The 16,847-nt window shown below is 42.7% G+C and overlaps 2 protein-coding genes across 4 annotated transcripts in view; one reads left to right on the forward strand and one right to left on the reverse strand.

The window, feature by feature from the left end:
- Positions 1-263: 263 nt before the first annotated feature.
- On the reverse strand, positions 264-3,183 carry LOC113965762 (translation initiation factor IF-2-like). Its single transcript, XM_027679605.1, has 2 exons — positions 2,019-3,183; positions 264-1,503 (listed from the first exon to the last, which is right to left on the reverse strand). The coding sequence occupies exons 1-2, from the start codon at positions 3,181-3,183 to the stop codon at positions 1,496-1,498; spliced, it is 1,173 nt and encodes a 390-aa protein (XP_027535406.1). The 3' UTR covers positions 264-1,495.
- LARGE1 (LARGE xylosyl- and glucuronyltransferase 1) overlaps positions 2,811-16,847 on the forward strand; it is a 283,712-nt gene continuing 269,675 nt past the window's right edge. For 2 of the 3 annotated variants that reach the window (XM_027680373.1, XM_027680375.1), the window contains exons 1-2: positions 3,323-3,435; positions 5,382-5,468. The gene's annotated coding sequence lies outside the window, so the exon portion shown is untranslated. Of the gene's footprint in view, positions 3,436-5,381; positions 5,469-16,847 lie in introns of all 3 variants that reach the window. The other variant, XM_027680371.1, reaches the window with a different exon arrangement.

Raw genomic sequence — 16,847 nt, forward strand, 5'->3', positions numbered from 1 at the left:
TAAAACTTTAAGTTTTTTGACCTTATGAAATGATCTTTTTTTAAAAAAAAACCTATATGCTTCACATTTCTATAGGTTTTGCTCTTTTGTTTTCTTTAAAATGCAAATAGACACTTCCCTCCAGAACCTGTGTAGAGAAACCTTCCTCCTAGCTGAATGAAATCTGAAGTGCAAATATTTGCATCTAATTTCTTCTACCTGTCCTTGGCATAAGTATCCTTCTGCATTGCTTGTTTATGTCCAAAGCAATCACCACCTCAGGATTTTCAAGGACAAAGACTGATAAAGCAATTTTTATTATGGATATGAAAAAGATTACTTGCTCATAAACACAGTTTCTGAAAAACTCTATCTTCAGAGGTAGTCACTCCTCCTGTCTTTGTTAGATTTTATAATCTGGTGGTAACCATTCTCAGCTAGAGCCTCTGCCAAACATTCTCTGGGTTTGGACAACTGTTGTCCATTTCTGAGTAGGTCACCAACCTGAAGGATGCAGAGCAATTTTAAGTAAGACATTTTACTTCCGTATGAAGTTCCATCATTTGTCATGCATGGTGGCACATTAGGTAATCCTAATAATCCATGCTGCTCTTAAAACCTAAGACTTTTTGTGGGTGCTGAGAGTTCCCTGCTCTAACAGAAGATAAGAACATTAAGAACCTGAAGAAATTGTTCAATATTTTGTAGGATCAGACTTTGACAACTTATTAGTTTTCAAGATATAGCATGAAACTAAAAAATGTGGAACTGCAGAGAATTCCAATAACAGGCAGTAGATAATAGAGTTTTATTAATAATGAAGCTATATACACAATCCTATTTCCTCCTCCATACTTCCCCAACAATTCGTTCATTGTGACTGTCACCAAAGCAGTTGCAATCCTTCAACAGTGCAAGAAAACATTATTACTTGAAGGTTGATCCTATAGCTTCACTTAGGCGAAATGAGAGAATTAGTTAGTTTAGTATAGCTCATTTCTGACTTTGATTTGCTCATGAAAAAAACAAGCACAATAGAGACCAATCTGTATGTTACTGCAGCTTCTCCAGAAAATTCTTCATATCAGAACTAAATTATTTTTACAGATAAGCAGTTATTTTTTTTTCTGCAAAATGCTCTCCTAGTTGTCACAATATGTCAAAATTTGCAGTTAGTAACACTTACATGACATCACCGGCATGTTCAACTTTGTGATTTACTTCAGTTCATCTGATACCACTCTTGATTAAAGCATCAGGAAGTGGATGCTGCTGCCAGCAGAATACTAAGCTTGATGGTCCAATACCTTAATCAAGTCTAGCAAATACTACCATGCTATGAACAACCTGTTCAATAGTTCACAAAAATTACGGACAGTATATTGAAAAGCATCATTTCTGCCCACAATAAAGCAACTTCTGCATGACTTATAGCATTTAAGCAGTTGATGTAATGGGAGAAATTAGCATCTGTGGTATCTTCTAACGAACAACACTTTTCTCTTAAGCTATTCCCTTAGCCTCCTAGAAGAAGAAAGTAAATACTGATTACTACCCCTATTATTCATACTTCTGATTATTTACATTGTTACTCAAAGCACGTGTATACTTTGCTTCCTCTTCCATTCTAAGAATGGATCAGTGCATTTCTAGAGTCAGATTGTACGCACATTTGCTCATTTCTGTTCTCCTTGCACACTCCTCTCGGAATTTCACGCACCCTCTCCAACTATACGCACAGGTTATCTATCATACGGTCCTCTTAATATGCTAACGTATTGGAACAATCCATTTTTACACCGCTAATGAAGTGAAAGAAAAATGATTAATAAAAATAACGGGGGGAAAAAAAAGCGCGTTGATGGTTGCTCTATGCCCACAAGGGAAAAAAAAATTAAAAAAAAATTATAAAAAAGAAAGGGAAAAAAAAGGTGCGCTTATCACTTCACTCTCAGCAGCTGCCAGCACGCAGGGACACATCGCAGGGACACGCTCCGCCACACTTCAGCCAAAAGCCGTGATATTTATTCATTCCTGACGCGGTTTCGCCGGTCGGAGTCGGGTCTTCCCCCGCCGGGCGCTCACGCTGAAGGCCGGGCGCCGCCTCGCCCCCCCTACGGGCACCAGTGCCCGAGGCGGGGGCCGGGCCGGGCCGCCCTGCACTTCCCCGCGCCAGGCCGGCGCTCGGGACCGCTGGGCGGGCGGGGAGCGGCGGGTGCGGGGCGCGGCCCCCGTGCGGGTCCGGCTGTGCCCCCGCAGCCCCCCGGGCGGGACGGCTGCGAGAGCGCCAGGGTGCGGGCAGCCCGTCCCGGCCCCCCTCCGCCCTGCCCAGGTGTAGCGGCCCGGGGCGCCCCGCGGCGCGGGCGGGCGGTGCGCGCCGGCGGCCGCCGCTGGTTGGGCGCTCGGCGCCTGTCGCTGGGCGGCGTGTGAGCGGGATGGCCCCGCCTCGGCCCCGCGCCTCCGCCCGCCCAGGCACAGACATGACACAGACACACAGTCGCTGCAGCCGCCGCTGAGCCAGCCCGGGGCAGCGCGGCGGCGGCGGGCACACGGCTCCCGGCACCCGCGGACCGGCAGCGGCGGCCGCTCCCGCGCCCGGCTCCTCCTCGGCCCCGCCGGGCGTGTAGCCGCGGCCCCGAGACCCGCAGGGGGCAGCCTGGCACCGGGCGCCGGAGGGAGCCGGCGGGGGAAGGCTGGGAGCGGGGAAGGGGCGGGAGGCAAGGAAGGAAGGAAGGGGAAGGGGGCAGCCTGGCACTCAGAGTCGGAGGCGGCCGCCAGGCACGGGCACGGAGCGAGCCCGGGCGGAGCGCGGCACCCAGCGGTCGCTGATGTCGGGCCGGCAGCAATAGCAACAACCGCGGCGGTACCGGAGGGAGCCTCCGTGCTCGGCTCCACGGTGCCGGTGACCTTCCCGGAGCTGCTCGCCAGGCCGGGGCAGGGCCTTCTCTCCCCGCGGAGAGTGTGCACCAGGCCCCGGGGAGAGGACAGGAGGCTGGGCCGGAATCCCCCGTCGCCCTCGGGTCCTCCTGGCCGCCGGCGGGGCCTGTGCGCCGCGCGGTTCGCTGCCGGCGAAAGGGGCGGGGGAAGGCGAGCGGGACGGACAAGCGGACGGGGCCGGGCTGCACCTCGGGGCAGCGCGGAGCGGGCAGGCCCCGGAGAGAGCTGAGCTGGGCGGTGGAGGAGGCGGCCACCTCGGCGGCGCATCCCGGGAAGAGTCGGGACCTCCCCACCGCCCTCCTCCTCCTCCCACCGTCAGCAGCTCCTCGTCCCGCGGAGAGTGGAGCCGCCAGTGCCGCCCCGGCTGGGATCCGCTGGCTGACACCTCCGGAGCGCGGGGCTGCGGGCACGGAGCTGGAGCTGCCCGCCTGGAGCGGAGGAGGGGGAAGGACCGCTTGCCTGCGCGGAGCAGCGGGCGCTGAGCGCCCGTCCCGACCGCCCGGGAGCCACCCGGGGAAGGTAAGAGCCTTCTCGTTGAGCCTGTGCTGCTTTTAGAGGCGAGGGGCGGGGGAGGGCAAGGAACAATCGATGAGTGTCTCCCTTCCAGCAGCCCGTGAAGGGGAGAGGGCACCCAAGTCCAGAGGGCCGGGCTGGCGGCTTTATCTCCTGGATTTTAATCCCCATCAGATCCGGAGTTGAAGAGATGCTCGGGCGGAGGCGCGCGTGCCACTTCCCGGCACAAAGGGGCACGTCCCCCTGCCGAGGGAGGTTACACCGCCCGGTTCGGACCCCGCTCCCCTCGCCAGTCCGCTCGCTGGCCCCGCGCCGCACGCCGCTCTCCTCGGCCGGGATGTGCTCCTGCTCCGTGGGAGCTCCAGCCGTGGGGGAGCGGGTCCCAGCAAGGACGGCGGGCTGCGCTCCGGCGTCCGGGAGAGCCCGGGGCTGGTGTCCGCTGCCGGGCGGGTGGGAGGGAGTCGCGACGTGGGGTGTGAGCGCTCTGCCCGCGGCGAGCCTGCTCCGGGAGCCGGCCCGGCGGAACGGGACCCGCGGGGCAGAGCTAGAGTTTGGCTGGGACGCCGAGGCGAGCAGGGTGGCTTCCCCATCCCCCGCCAGCCTCCCCAGCAAGCCTTCTGCCCAGGAAGCTCCCCTTTGGGAAGGCTTCTGCTATCACCTCCTGTACAAGAATTGTGTCATTTAGATCATTAATCCCCGCGCACCGGGGGATGGGGGGAAAATAGCAACTTGCGGCCCTGTGGAGGTGACGTGAAGTTTGACAATGCCTTATGTAACACTTTTTGGAGAGATTCCTAGCTTTTCTGCTGTGCCCAGTTTTAGTTTTAGAAAGCAAGTGATTTCTGTTCTTTGCAGAGCATCAGACAAGCGATATTTATTTGTGTTTTCACCTGAGTACAGTGTCTTCTGCTTTGTTCAACTTGGAACAGGGGTACTGCTAAACAGCAAATTAAGCCTACTTTTTTTCCAACATGCGTTTTTTTAAAACTGAAAATTAGCCCATGGAGGTATCTGAACAGTTGTTATAAGGTCTTACATTTTTCTGTATGTATTGTACATGTTTTTTATAGGACTCTTAAAATTACTACAGGAAACATTTTCACAGCACTGACTGTTGCTTATGTGTTCTGGAAGGTATGGATGCCAGGATGAAAATGACAATAAATCAAATGTCTTTTAAACATTATTAGGGTTTTTTTACACAATATCAGTGCTGGAAGGAACAGAAGGGCACCAGGCTAAACAAAGTACTATGTTAACACCAGATCTGGCAATTGCCAACAGGTCAGCACATTTTATTTAATGATATCTTCTGGATATAGATTAATTTTCTTTGTACAAAATAATTTTTTTAGCTTGTTCAGAAATAGAAACAGCAGGAAATTTGATAAATGGATTGAAAGGTTGCCTAGTCTCCCTGCAGTTTCCTTAAAGGGTCATGCTTTCTACTGTGGAATAAAACCCCCAAAATGTAGCCTCGCACAGAAAGACAGGGTAGTGATTTGCTAGTTACTCTTCAGACTGCCAACTGCGAAGGCACACTAGGGGCACTAGTGTGGGTGGGATTTTCTCCCTCATTCAGTGGTGAAAATGCACAGACTATTCTAATAAGACCGATGAGATTAATTTTTTTTCTAACCTTCTAGATCTCCATCATTATACTATAAGCTTTGAGGGGAAATTGTATGTATAATTTCAGGTGATGAGTTAAGGGCAGGAGGGGTCTTCTAACAAAGTCATTCTACTCCCTGCTCCAAATGGAGATAGGTTATCAAGGTTAGTTTACTTAAAAGAACAGGACAACTTAACAAAAAACCCTTACCCCAAATGTCTTCACTGTGTGTCAGTTTTTTAAAATGGAGAAATGTGGAATAAGTATCCCTAGTCTTCTTGAAAACTGCAAATTGCTGATAAGTATTCCAAGTTTGAAATGTGAAATTCTTACTGCTTAGGTGTCCTGTGACGGCCCTTGATCAGAAAGGCTGCAAGTCATGTAAAAGCCGCAGTAACTGCAGAGTCTCTGATGGATAATTGGATTGGTAGGTTGGTTTTGATTTTTTTTTTTTGACTTTTAATTACCTGCTGTGGTAGCTGGTTCTTTTTCTCTGTCCTGTTGATGTTTACTTCTCACAATTTTTATGTAGTGTGCAGCATCTTTCCTGTTCAAAGTACATCCCCCCTTGTCAGTTGCTGGTGAGGAAAGCATGACTTGGAGGTATTTGAATGGCAGTATGTAGCAAGATACTTTTTTTTTTTAATATCCAAAATATGCATGACAATTTTTTTTTTTTTGGTTGTTTAGATGACATAAAAAGATTGTAAGTTTTCTCAGGTTTGGAGAAATATGTACTGGTTTTCTTTGAAGGAGCACTGAAAATAGTGTTACTTATATGTTGAATTCTCTGTGCCAGCTATTCAATCTACAGGAATTCCAAAGTACAGTCCTCAGAAAGCCAAAGTGCAGAGCTGTGATGAATGACTGCATATCTGTTGGCAACATTAAGATCTGTCAGATGTTTGATCTGAAATTTCAGTGTGTAGGACTCCAATATTAGTAAAAGTAGTATTCCTTCTGAATGAGTTATTTTAGAAAACTGGTAAAACTAGGCATCTCCCATGTGCACTTAACTTGTGGAACTGAAGTAGTGTTAAAAATGATGATTTTGAAGGAACAATTCTCCAAACTCTTGGGAGACTATTTCTTGCTCAAGTATGTGGTTTTTGTTTTTACCTGGGATAAACAATCAGTTGTCAATACATCCTTAGTGGGATACTGTCCTTTTATCTTCTGTCTCATTTCTTTTTTTTTTTTTAATACCTGCCCTTATAAGAGCAATCTAAAAGAACCCAAACACATGTAAACATAAAACTCGAGCGTTTTTTTTTCCCTGATGTTTATAGGGGCAAATAATGGGTAAAATTCATAATCTGACTACAAAGTCTTTGCACTATATGCTAAACTCGGTCTACATGCAAGCTCCTAACAATCTCGATGAGAGTACTTGTCTAGATCCAGAAATGCAATTTTTTTTTTTTAACATATGTCTTTATTTCCTGTCTTGTATGAAAGCCCATGTGAATGAGCTCTTGTCAGCTTTGAAGACCTTTCATCATCTGCATTACAATAAATTAACAAAATATCCATTTTAAGGATATGAGATTTCTGGTGTATCTCTTTCTCCTGTAACCTGTCTGTGCTGCTAACGTTATGATTTGTGTGAGAACATAGTGGCCAATGCAAGCTTGTCTTCATTCTTTTCAGAGTTGGCTCTATTGGTTATTTGCCTAATGCTGTGGCTAAAGAACTTTCTGAAAAGTGGTTTTGTGTAAGGAAACATACACACATGTCCATGTGCACTATTTTTGGTCTGTTGTCTGGGTTTGGCTCATCTTCCTCTTTGTAGTGAATGCTAGCTTTAAAAAGCAACCATTGTTCATTAATGCTGGCTTTAAAAACCAGTCATTGTACATTATCCCACACTTGGCATAATTTAAGAGCTGGAGAGTCAGAAGTACCTCAAGGAAGGTATTTTTACTTTTCCTATTTGTTTCTCTTTTTCACTGGATCACTAATTTTTCTTTTACTTGTGATACACCCACCTGAAGATAAGGGTTAAGAAATGAGCTTTGTAGGGATTCATGACTCTTTTGGCGTCACTTGGCTCAGTATTTGAAGGTCTGTCTTGTGTCCTGTCAAAGGTAGTTCAATGCATGGCTGTAGAAGGGGAGCAGCAGATAACAAATTCTATTTTATACAGAAGTTGGTGGCTCAAAAATCAAGGAGAAAATTGCTAGAAAGGATTATCCTGGCCTTGGCACTGACTTTGAAGAAATCTGCCAAGGCTGGAATCCTTGTTTAAGTGCCATCTGTGTCAGAATTAGAAGCAAACTGTGTAAAATAGTTCCATTACCTGTTTTAATTTGCAGATCAGACCAGGTCTGATAATGTTTACTGTAGTAATTCACATCACTTTCTTTCTTGGATATAGCTACTAGTTCCACAACAATGGAGTTAAACCAGGCAGAAGCTACACTTAAATGTGAAGAAGAACCCCAGCACTGTCTATCTGATACTGTAGCAAAAAGCCATATGTAATCATGTAACCCTTATAGTGGAGGAAGCTGGAAGTCTCCAACCATGCAGGCAGAATGCAGCCTTCCTCACTAACCTCCACATAAGATAGCTATGCTTGAAAATAATAAAAATAGGTTGTTTTTCAAGGCTGCAGTTCCCTGTCCTCATGCCTCTGACCTCTTCACTAGTGAGTTCTATGAGGAGATGGGTGTCATCACCACTCTATTCTTCTCCCATGCATTTTTGAGTATTGATGAGTCATTTCTGTTACTCCATGTCTATACCAATTTTTTATCCTCAGGGAATAGTTGCACATGATGACCCAGACTATCCATGCTGCCTGAGAGGCAGCTTGTCAAGGGTAACATCTAACTGTAGCTTGCTTTACTGTTTTTGCAGGAATCTGTGAAAATTATAGAAATCATAAAAATTTCCGATCTGCTATTGTTTGGCAAAACCGCAATATCAGCGGTAACACCAGAACCACAGCTTTCTAAAATCAGAAGGATGACGGCCATATCAGCTTAAACCTGTTTTCACATTCTGGCATTGAGTTTTACAAGAAAACTGATGTTCAGCCAAAAAAAAAAAATAAATCTTTTTAAGCAGCCTCCTGATTCCTTCACAAGAAAGTTTCTGCTGCTTATAACTTCCAGGGAAGTTGAGTTGTCACTTTCATTTGCACCTCTCAATATTTCCTCTAAAGTTTATCCCAGAATGTAATATTTACATACAGAGGGCCAACATTTTGGTTGTACCATTAGCTTTTAAATTTCTATCTCCTGGTAGGCATTTGACAGCTAAGACTTAGGACTAGGAGAAAACTGGACATTATTGTTACTGAGAAATCTTCATTTAAATACAGAGAAGAATGAAGGATTTTGTTTTAGGAGGAAACAAGAGGAAGAGGAGAGAAAGGGCTGAGAAATGAAGGGAAGGAATTGTGATATTTTACTTATTTATTTTTTTAAATATGAAATGCTTTGCTCATGATTTCTAGATGGACTTGGAAATGAATTTGTCTCTTTGGAGAAAGGAATGTTTCTCATTGTGGAATATAAAATGTTACTGTGGTGAAATGGGATGAGCAAGAAGAATTGTGAACTATTCAAATGAGATTAAGTTTTCAGCTGATATTGAGGCTTCTCAACCCAGCTGCTTCTGGCTAGGTTTCACTTCCTTGTCTCTGTGACTCTCCTGCTGTGGCCCTGTACCTCAATACTAAATTCCCTTGGTGATTGTTTTCCCTTCTGTCTTCAATTGATGCTGCTGCTAATCAATACTTCAAATGGAACTTTATGTTTAAAAATTGCTGGACTTCAATGTATGAATCTTCTTAATTCAATCTTTTTCAGACTGAAGGTACTAGAAGGGTGAATGTCACTGCATAGAAATAAGAAATGAAAACCAATCGTTCTAGCATTATTAAATACCCAAATATATGTTCTTTAGATCATGTTGTTCTTAAGAATATTAGCTTTCATTGTTTAACAGAAGGGAGTATAAGCTTCCTGGTATTTTTATATAAGATGAACTGACATTAACCCTGAGGCTTTTGAAGCAGAAGTTAAGTTCTGTATTTCTGTAGTCTCATCCTTTTTTCAATTCTAAGACTGGTTCTAGAGTGTGACTCAGATTTAAGCACGGGGGTTCTCATTGATGTAAGACAAATCTTCCAAGATAAAATATTGGCTGGCATGCTTGGGAATTCTTAAATAAAGGTGGTTCCTACCCCTTTAAAAGGGTGCAATTGTCTGTCTTTTTGGATTCTTCAGTGTTAAGTATACTGTACAATTAGATGCAGTTTTACTGAAGTAGAGAATTGGAACATTGAAGAATGAGGTCCCTGTAAGGGTAGACATTTTCTGTTGCTATTATTGGAACACGTTATAACTTATATCCTTGATCTCGCAGAACTCTTTAATGACTACATTTATGAGAAATCTGTTCCTCTTTGGTGACTCTTCCAAGTAGTGGAAAATCAGTTGAAATCAGTAGGTGATGATATTGTAAACAATATTTAGTACTAGGAGAGTTGCATGTTGACACTTACTTCCACAAAGCAAAAACAATCAGTTTAAAGGAATGATAGAAGCATTTAGTTTAGGATGTCTTCTTCCTCACTGAGATTTATGTTGTCAAAATAGAGGATGCTACAAATGGAGAAAGAAGGGGAAAAAATCAGTACTGATATCGAGCCTATTGGAATAGAGGATGTACTAGTGGCTAAGCCAAACCATCTGGTGATGGGCAGGTAAGAGGGCAACTTTTGTACTTGATGTAGTTAAATTTCAGACTACTTTCCAAAATGCAACCAAGGCAATAATTTGGTCTGTATTATTACATCAGAAAGCAACCATAAAATGTACAAGCTGAGAAGTTTGAGATGCAGCTGTCTTCAGCTCATTGTCCAGCAATCAAACCTTGCAGTTTTGATTACTTTGAGAAAGAAGCAATGTGTATGAGAATAAATTCACATCCTTACATGGTTGCTTTCAGCCCTCAGGTGTGAAGAAGAGAGTATAGGCACAGTGGCCTAAGTTACTGCATTTGCTTCCAAACATTGCAATCTGCCTCCCTTTTCTCTTGTTCTCCCTACAATGCTAGTGCAGCCTAAAGTCTGCTAGATTAAAATAGCTGCTTCTAACAAATGTCTGGGGTCATTTAGAGTTGCGGTGATCTGGTTAGCGATGCAGGTCCTTCATCATTGGAACACCTCCTTTTCCATATGAAGTCATTCCTCCATGGGCAAAATCAGGTGCTTCCAAGCTGGTTTGGACAGTGGAGAATCATGCATGTACTGCCTTGCAATCTGGTTATCAATTTTGCAAGTCACATCTCTACTGTTGCTATCAAGACTCTTGCCCCTTGCTTTTGTGTGCTGTGCTGGGGAAGTTGGATGTAAAATTTCAAACTGTTCGTGCTACCACTTGTCACTACTCTGACACCAGTGCTCACGCCTGACACCCGAGATATACAGAAGTGCATGGTATACTGGAAACATTTTAGTAAGCTTAGATATTGATTTATGTTACAGTTGCAATGTGAGTAACTGTGCACAGTTGGTGAATGGGTTGAGAAAAAAGATGTTCCTAACATTTTTTCTTCATTAAGATGAGCAAAAATAGTAATACTGTTCCATTAGTATGTAAGTAACTGAAACTGATGACAGTATTTTTCATATGTAGAATAACTTTGCTAATTTTCTAGTCTTAGACGTGTTGTGGAAATAAATCCATAGGTTCCTGAAAGCTTTACAGAGTCACTTAGGGTGAGGAAAATGATCCTAGAAAGATAAAACCATTTTGTGACAAGAAAGCCATGGACTGCAGGTGAAAGGGTTTGAGCAAAGTTGCCTAAGTGGTTAGTCAAGAAGCAAGGAGCAGAACCCTGGTTTCCTGAAAGAGTCACTTAAACAAATGGAAACACCACTGTCTTTAGCAAGAACTATTGCTTAATATAGTTGTGCCTTAGATGATAAATCCAAGTCCCTGACGATACTCAGCATATAACGATTATCTTTATGTAAATATACAGAATATATGTGCATCTAAAACCAACCAAACAAAAGTTAATTGACAAATGGATAATTGACAAAATAAACTAATCATAGTGGAATTTACAGATACTCTCTGTTGATTTAGAGGCAGTGCTGTGATCAAGGGAAGAAAGGAATGTGTTTTACTTCTCAAAAATAGAAAATAATACAATATTTCAAGAAGGCAGTAGGAAAATACTTGAAGGAGTAAATTAATGTATCTTGATATTTAAAGGTTGTAGGTTATTGTTCTTTAAATACATGGAGCTTGTCTATGGTCAGGTGGTGCTAACAACCTGGAGAGGTTAACTGGCACAGGCCACTGCCATTTAGAAATCACCATAAATGAACAGTAAGGAAACCAGAGTTTCCGCTGAACTATTGACACGTGCTCACTGGGTTAAAAATGCAGCACATTTATTGATTGCATCATTTTATATCAGTTTTGACTCATGATAAGCAGGGGCAGACACAGCATTTTTCTGAATAGAAGGCTACTGCCATGTTACTGGGCAAATTTGTTAAGAGGATTTTGAAGAGGTGGAGAGAATGAGAGAAACAGCACTGAGGTAAATCCATATTCAACAGGTGTCTGAAGGTGATACAGTGTGATACAGAACAAATTTTTCAGATGTCCTTCTTTTTGTCCTAAAGCTCTTAAAATTTTTCATAGGTGAGTTTCTTCCCTTTCTGTTCTCAGTCTAAAAAATATTGTACTACACATCAGCAATAAAGATTTCTGGACCTGAAGTTAGTATCAAGAATTCTTTGAAATAATTTAGTTTTGCAGCATATTTTATTTTACATGTTTGGGTTTTGTTCCTCAGTTTCACCTGTCACGCAGTTGGACGCTGGTATATTAAGAAATGCCTGAGTTTGATTTTTTTCAAGTTGCCTAGGACTACAGCCAGATGGCTTTTGAATATCTCCAAGGATAAAGACTCCACAACCTCTCTAGGCGATGTGTGTGGCTCAGTCACCCTTACAATAAAAAAGTGTTTCCTGATGTTCAGAGGGAACTTCCTGTGCTTCAGTTTGTGCCCATTGCCTCTTTTCCTGTCACTGAACACCACTGAAAAGGATCTGGCTCCACCATCTTTATTACCCTCCCTTCAGATACTTATTCTTGACTTCTTTCACAAGTTTTAGCTTGAGGTGGGCTCTAGCTTTCCTGACTGCATTTTTGCATGCTCAGACACTGTCTCTGTACTCCTTCCAGTCTACCTGTTCCTGCTTCCTCTTGTATACATTCCTTTTGTATACTTTCTGTGTTTGAGTTTTGCCAGGATCTCCTTTTTCATCTTTACTGGCCTCCTGGCATTTTTGCATGACTCCTTGCTCTTTGGAATGGACGGTTCTTGAGCTTGGAGGAGGTGATCCTTGAGTATCAACCAGCTTTCTCTTTATGAGACTGTTTTCAAGCAGGTCCCCAGAAAGACCCAAGTCTTCTATCCTGAATGGCAGGACTGTGATGTTGTTTTTTGCCCTTCTCCCTTCTCTTGTGATCCTGAATGCCACCCTGGTCACTTCAGCTTAAGGCTGCCTTTGATGTTCAAATCCCCAAGGAGCCCTTCCTTGTTCATAAGTAAAAGGTCCAGCACAGAACATCTCATTGTTGGCTCCTCTATCATTTGGATCAGGAATTTGTTATCAGTGATTTTCAGAAATGCTCTGGATGCTTAGCCATGGGTCTGTTGTCCTTCCTGCAGATAACCAGAGTGGTTTAAGTCCCCATGAGGACCAGGGCCTGTGAATGTGAGGTTGCTGCTACCTGTCTATAGAGGGCCTCATACACTTGTTTTTCCTGGCCAGGTGGCCTACAGCAGATGCTCACTACAGTGTCACCCAAACTGATCTCTCTTCAGTCCTTACCCATAAGCTCTCACTTAACTCATCATCCATTCCCAGGCAAGGCTCTGTACATTCCAATGTTTCTCCCATAAAGGGTGTCTCCACCTTCTTCTTTCTAACATGTCCTCCCCAAAGAGCCTGTATCCCTTCGTTGCAGCACTCTAGTCACGCAAACCATTGCACCGTGTCTCTGGTCATCCTAACAAGATTATAACCGCAAAACTTCACAGATCTCTAGTTCCTTGTGTTTATATTATGTTTATTCATGCAAAAATAAATTCCACAAATGATGGAAGCAATTCAGATAAAAGCACTGGTTTTGCTAATACAACTGTGACTACTGTGGCAGCTTCTGCTAGCCAAGTTACATCAATCAGTAGTCATTCTTCATACTGTAAACCAACGTAGCTGGGGTGTCAGAAATTCCCAATGCAAGAAACCATTACTGCCCAAAAGAGCTTACAACATACAGAAGTAAGAGTGTGCTTAAGTTTTGAAAACTGATAGTTTGTACTTTCCCCTTTTTAAAATTTCTTTTCAGATTGTACTTTTAATCACAATAATTTTTCATTTAAGTAATACACGCTTACTTATTGGTGGCTTTGTTAAAATATCTTTTGGAAAAAATAAAATCTGTATTCCTGTGTTGTGATCTACGGGAAGGAGCAACATGGGACAGTTCTGAAAAAAAATCACTGAATTTCTGGGACACAACTGGTTTTCTCTGTTAGGTTGCATTTTTTTTTAATTGGTGTACTGTTTTAAGTATATTTTTATATTCAATTTGAAAGTGCTAAAATAAATCTTACAACAGTATTTAGCACCATTTTTTTGTACTGTCTAAACAAAAACCTTTAGCAGGATTGAGACAGATCCCACTGCACCTGCCACGTGATGGTAATTTATAAAGATGAAATGCATCTAACACTGCACAAACTGAGTCATTCATCGCAGATAGCAAGAAATGTAAGTTTCCTGGGTTTTTTGTGTCTTTTTTCTTTACCTGTATTCACCATGCATCTCTGAGTTTGTGATAAAACTTTTTTTATCACCAAGAACTTGTTCTGTGTGGTCTGTTTTGAGTCAGGTACAGATATAATTTTTAGGACGTAGTATCTTTGATTAATTAGAACAGATTGGAATTTCTGGTGAAGTTTTAGTGGATTGAGCCCTGGTTTTCAGCAGGTCAGAGATAACACTATTAAGAGTGAGAAGCGCTTTCGTGATCTGTTTGTAGTGTTGACTTCAGTCTTTTTAGTAAGAAATAGCTCTAATTGTTCAGGTTGTCTCAGCTCCATTTTTGAATCCTCATTGTTTTTAGCCAAGGAGATTATTATATGATACCCTTGGATGTTTTCAGTTAGATATTCCTGTCAAATGTTGACTTGGAAGCCAAGTTTCATGCTTTTTCTGCTGGAAATTTTATCTGAGTTTACTGAGGTAACCCTGTGCAAATTTCCACTAGCAAACAAGTTTGTTAAACTAGGCTTAACAGCAGGAGGACATGAGAGCTGTGCCCTTTGCTCTTAACTAGCTTCTGTTTCTTTCTCAATATCAAGTTCAAGCCCCTAATTTTTCAAAGCCCTACTCAAAACTCAAGTGGGAATGTTTCTGCCAGGTTCACAGGGCTTCAAGCTGGGCCCTTAATGAGCTGAACATTAAATACCAAAGTGAAAAACTTTGCCATTCTTGCTTTACTTTTCTTATGAACTGTCTTGCTGAAATCAGTGCTGCTAATAGTGGAGTGAGGTGCTAACCAATATAGATGAGAATATGTCAGTCCTGTGCTTTGAGATAAGCTCACCACTCATCAACTATCAGTGTTTTCTGTGGGGGAATACTGGCATGCATATGGTGATGTTTCTGGATAGCATGGAGTTCTCAGTAGACATCCCAACATTGATCTATGTTAATATGAATATGAATGTAGCAAATAATGCTTTGTGATTAATCTTTTTGCATAAGTCTTTCCTGTTAGCTGCGGCTCAAGAGCCACAAAGCACCCTGAAAAAAGATAATAGAATTCAGAGAGCATGCAGTGGGCAAACTTAAACAAATTACACCTTTATATGTAGCATCTTGACTCTGCTGGGCATATGTGCCTTTGTAAAGGCAGTAATGGGAGCTGCAAAGGAAAAACACCTTATTCTCAATAAGAATATAAAAGCTTTTCTTATGGTGGTATAGAATAAAAAAAAAAATGTTGCAGTTTTAATTTAAGAAAAGCAACAGGAATTTCAGTTGGCAAAGTGTTAGTGTTGAAAGTAAAACGGGTCTACCAGGATGCCTCAATACATAGTAATGTAGTATTGCTGTTCTAGTACTGCAGAACCTGTTTTGATGCGCCACTAAGATGGAAATGAAACCACAGTGTACAAAACTGAAATATCAGCCAGCCACCTGTCCATTTTGCTACCAAATTCTGCTTCCTCTCCTCTTGTTTCCTTTCACTGAAACAATGGTTCTTTTATATCTTGGCGCGTTAATATTTGCAAAGTGTTTTTGAAAGCTGAAATGCATGAGAAAGGTGCTAAGTATTCTTGCTTTCATTTAGAACTAATTTTCATTCAAAATGTTCTTGTCATGGCTTACACTTGGTGTGAAAACTGGAGGGGATACAGTGATTTTAAGAATTGTGAGCTTTTGCTCTAATTCTGTGGCTCAGAAGTATCTTTTTGATGCAGGCGAAGATCTGTATTCTAGAAGCTGCTTTGCTAAGGGCTGGCATAGGAGTGTATTTGAGATTGTTATATCAGAATGCGGATTGGGATGAGCTCAGTGCATTTAATTCATCTCTCTAAGTGCCACTGAATGTCCAAGGTGCTGTCATACTTAGTAGGGCTTTTTTTTTTCTCTCGCTGCATGTCTGCAGCTAACAGGTAGACTGAAGTCTTGGATCCATAGATACTTGTTTCTTTAAAAACATAAAATATTCAAATAAAGGAGAGCTTCTCTAACCAGACTTGACACAGTTAATGCAGAATTTGTTGCCATTGTGAATCATGCCTGCCCCATGTTTATATATATATATATATATATTAAATTGAAAATTAGTGAATGCTCTGGATCTATTACGAATATTTTCCTTTGAGGTGAAGATCAGTATGGAATGTTACGTAGTTAGAATTCTCATCTTTGAGGTCATTAACTCCTATGAAATTATTTAGAATGAATGATGCTCTGTAGACAGTTTTTAAGATTCTTCTTGATTGACTAGGAAATGCAGACTTATACATGTTATTTTTATCTGCATGTGCATCTGTACAACATTCAGGGGTTCACAGACAGAAACCACTGATTTTAAATAAAGTATAAACTGATACAGGTCTAGTTTCTGTAAATACAGCTGTCCTGGTTAGAACGGCTGGGACCAATTCATCCCTGGATGGGTGTAACCCAAAACTGTGTATTCTATAGCCTCCATGCCATTTCCCAAAAACTGCTGTCAGTAGAGGCCTGCAAGGTGGGAAGATGTTCCTGTACCCTTTTATGGAATTCCCCGCTCTGATATCCTTATATGGAATTCCCCGCTCTGATAAGAGGGACTGAGCATCCACATGCCCTTTTATGGAATTCCCTACTCTGAGGGAGGGACTGAGCACTCCCGCCTGAACTGGAGAGTATATAACTGGGAGTTTCAGAGCCTTGGGGCTCTCTCTCGTGGGACCCAGAGGAAGACAGCAGACCACCGCTGCTCCCAACCAGGCTGAGACCACCACCCTCAACTGGACTGCAATCACCACTTCTGACCAGACTGCAGCAGCTCTCCCACCAGCAGGTTTATCCCGTCTCCCTTTGCTTTGGACTCGGGGGATGGGCCAAGGTACACCACTTTTGTTCATACCCCAGGGTGCTGGGTTTGTACATTTGGGTCTTGTGGATTAAAACCAATTGTCTGTCTGTATAATTGTACTTATTGCATTATTTTAATAAATTGTTATTCTGACTTATAAA

The sequence above is a fragment of the Neopelma chrysocephalum genome, unplaced genomic scaffold, assembly GCF_003984885.1.
Source record: "Neopelma chrysocephalum unplaced genomic scaffold, ASM398488v2 Primary Assembly neopelma1_59, whole genome shotgun sequence".
Lineage (NCBI taxonomy): Eukaryota > Metazoa > Chordata > Aves > Passeriformes > Pipridae > Neopelma > Neopelma chrysocephalum.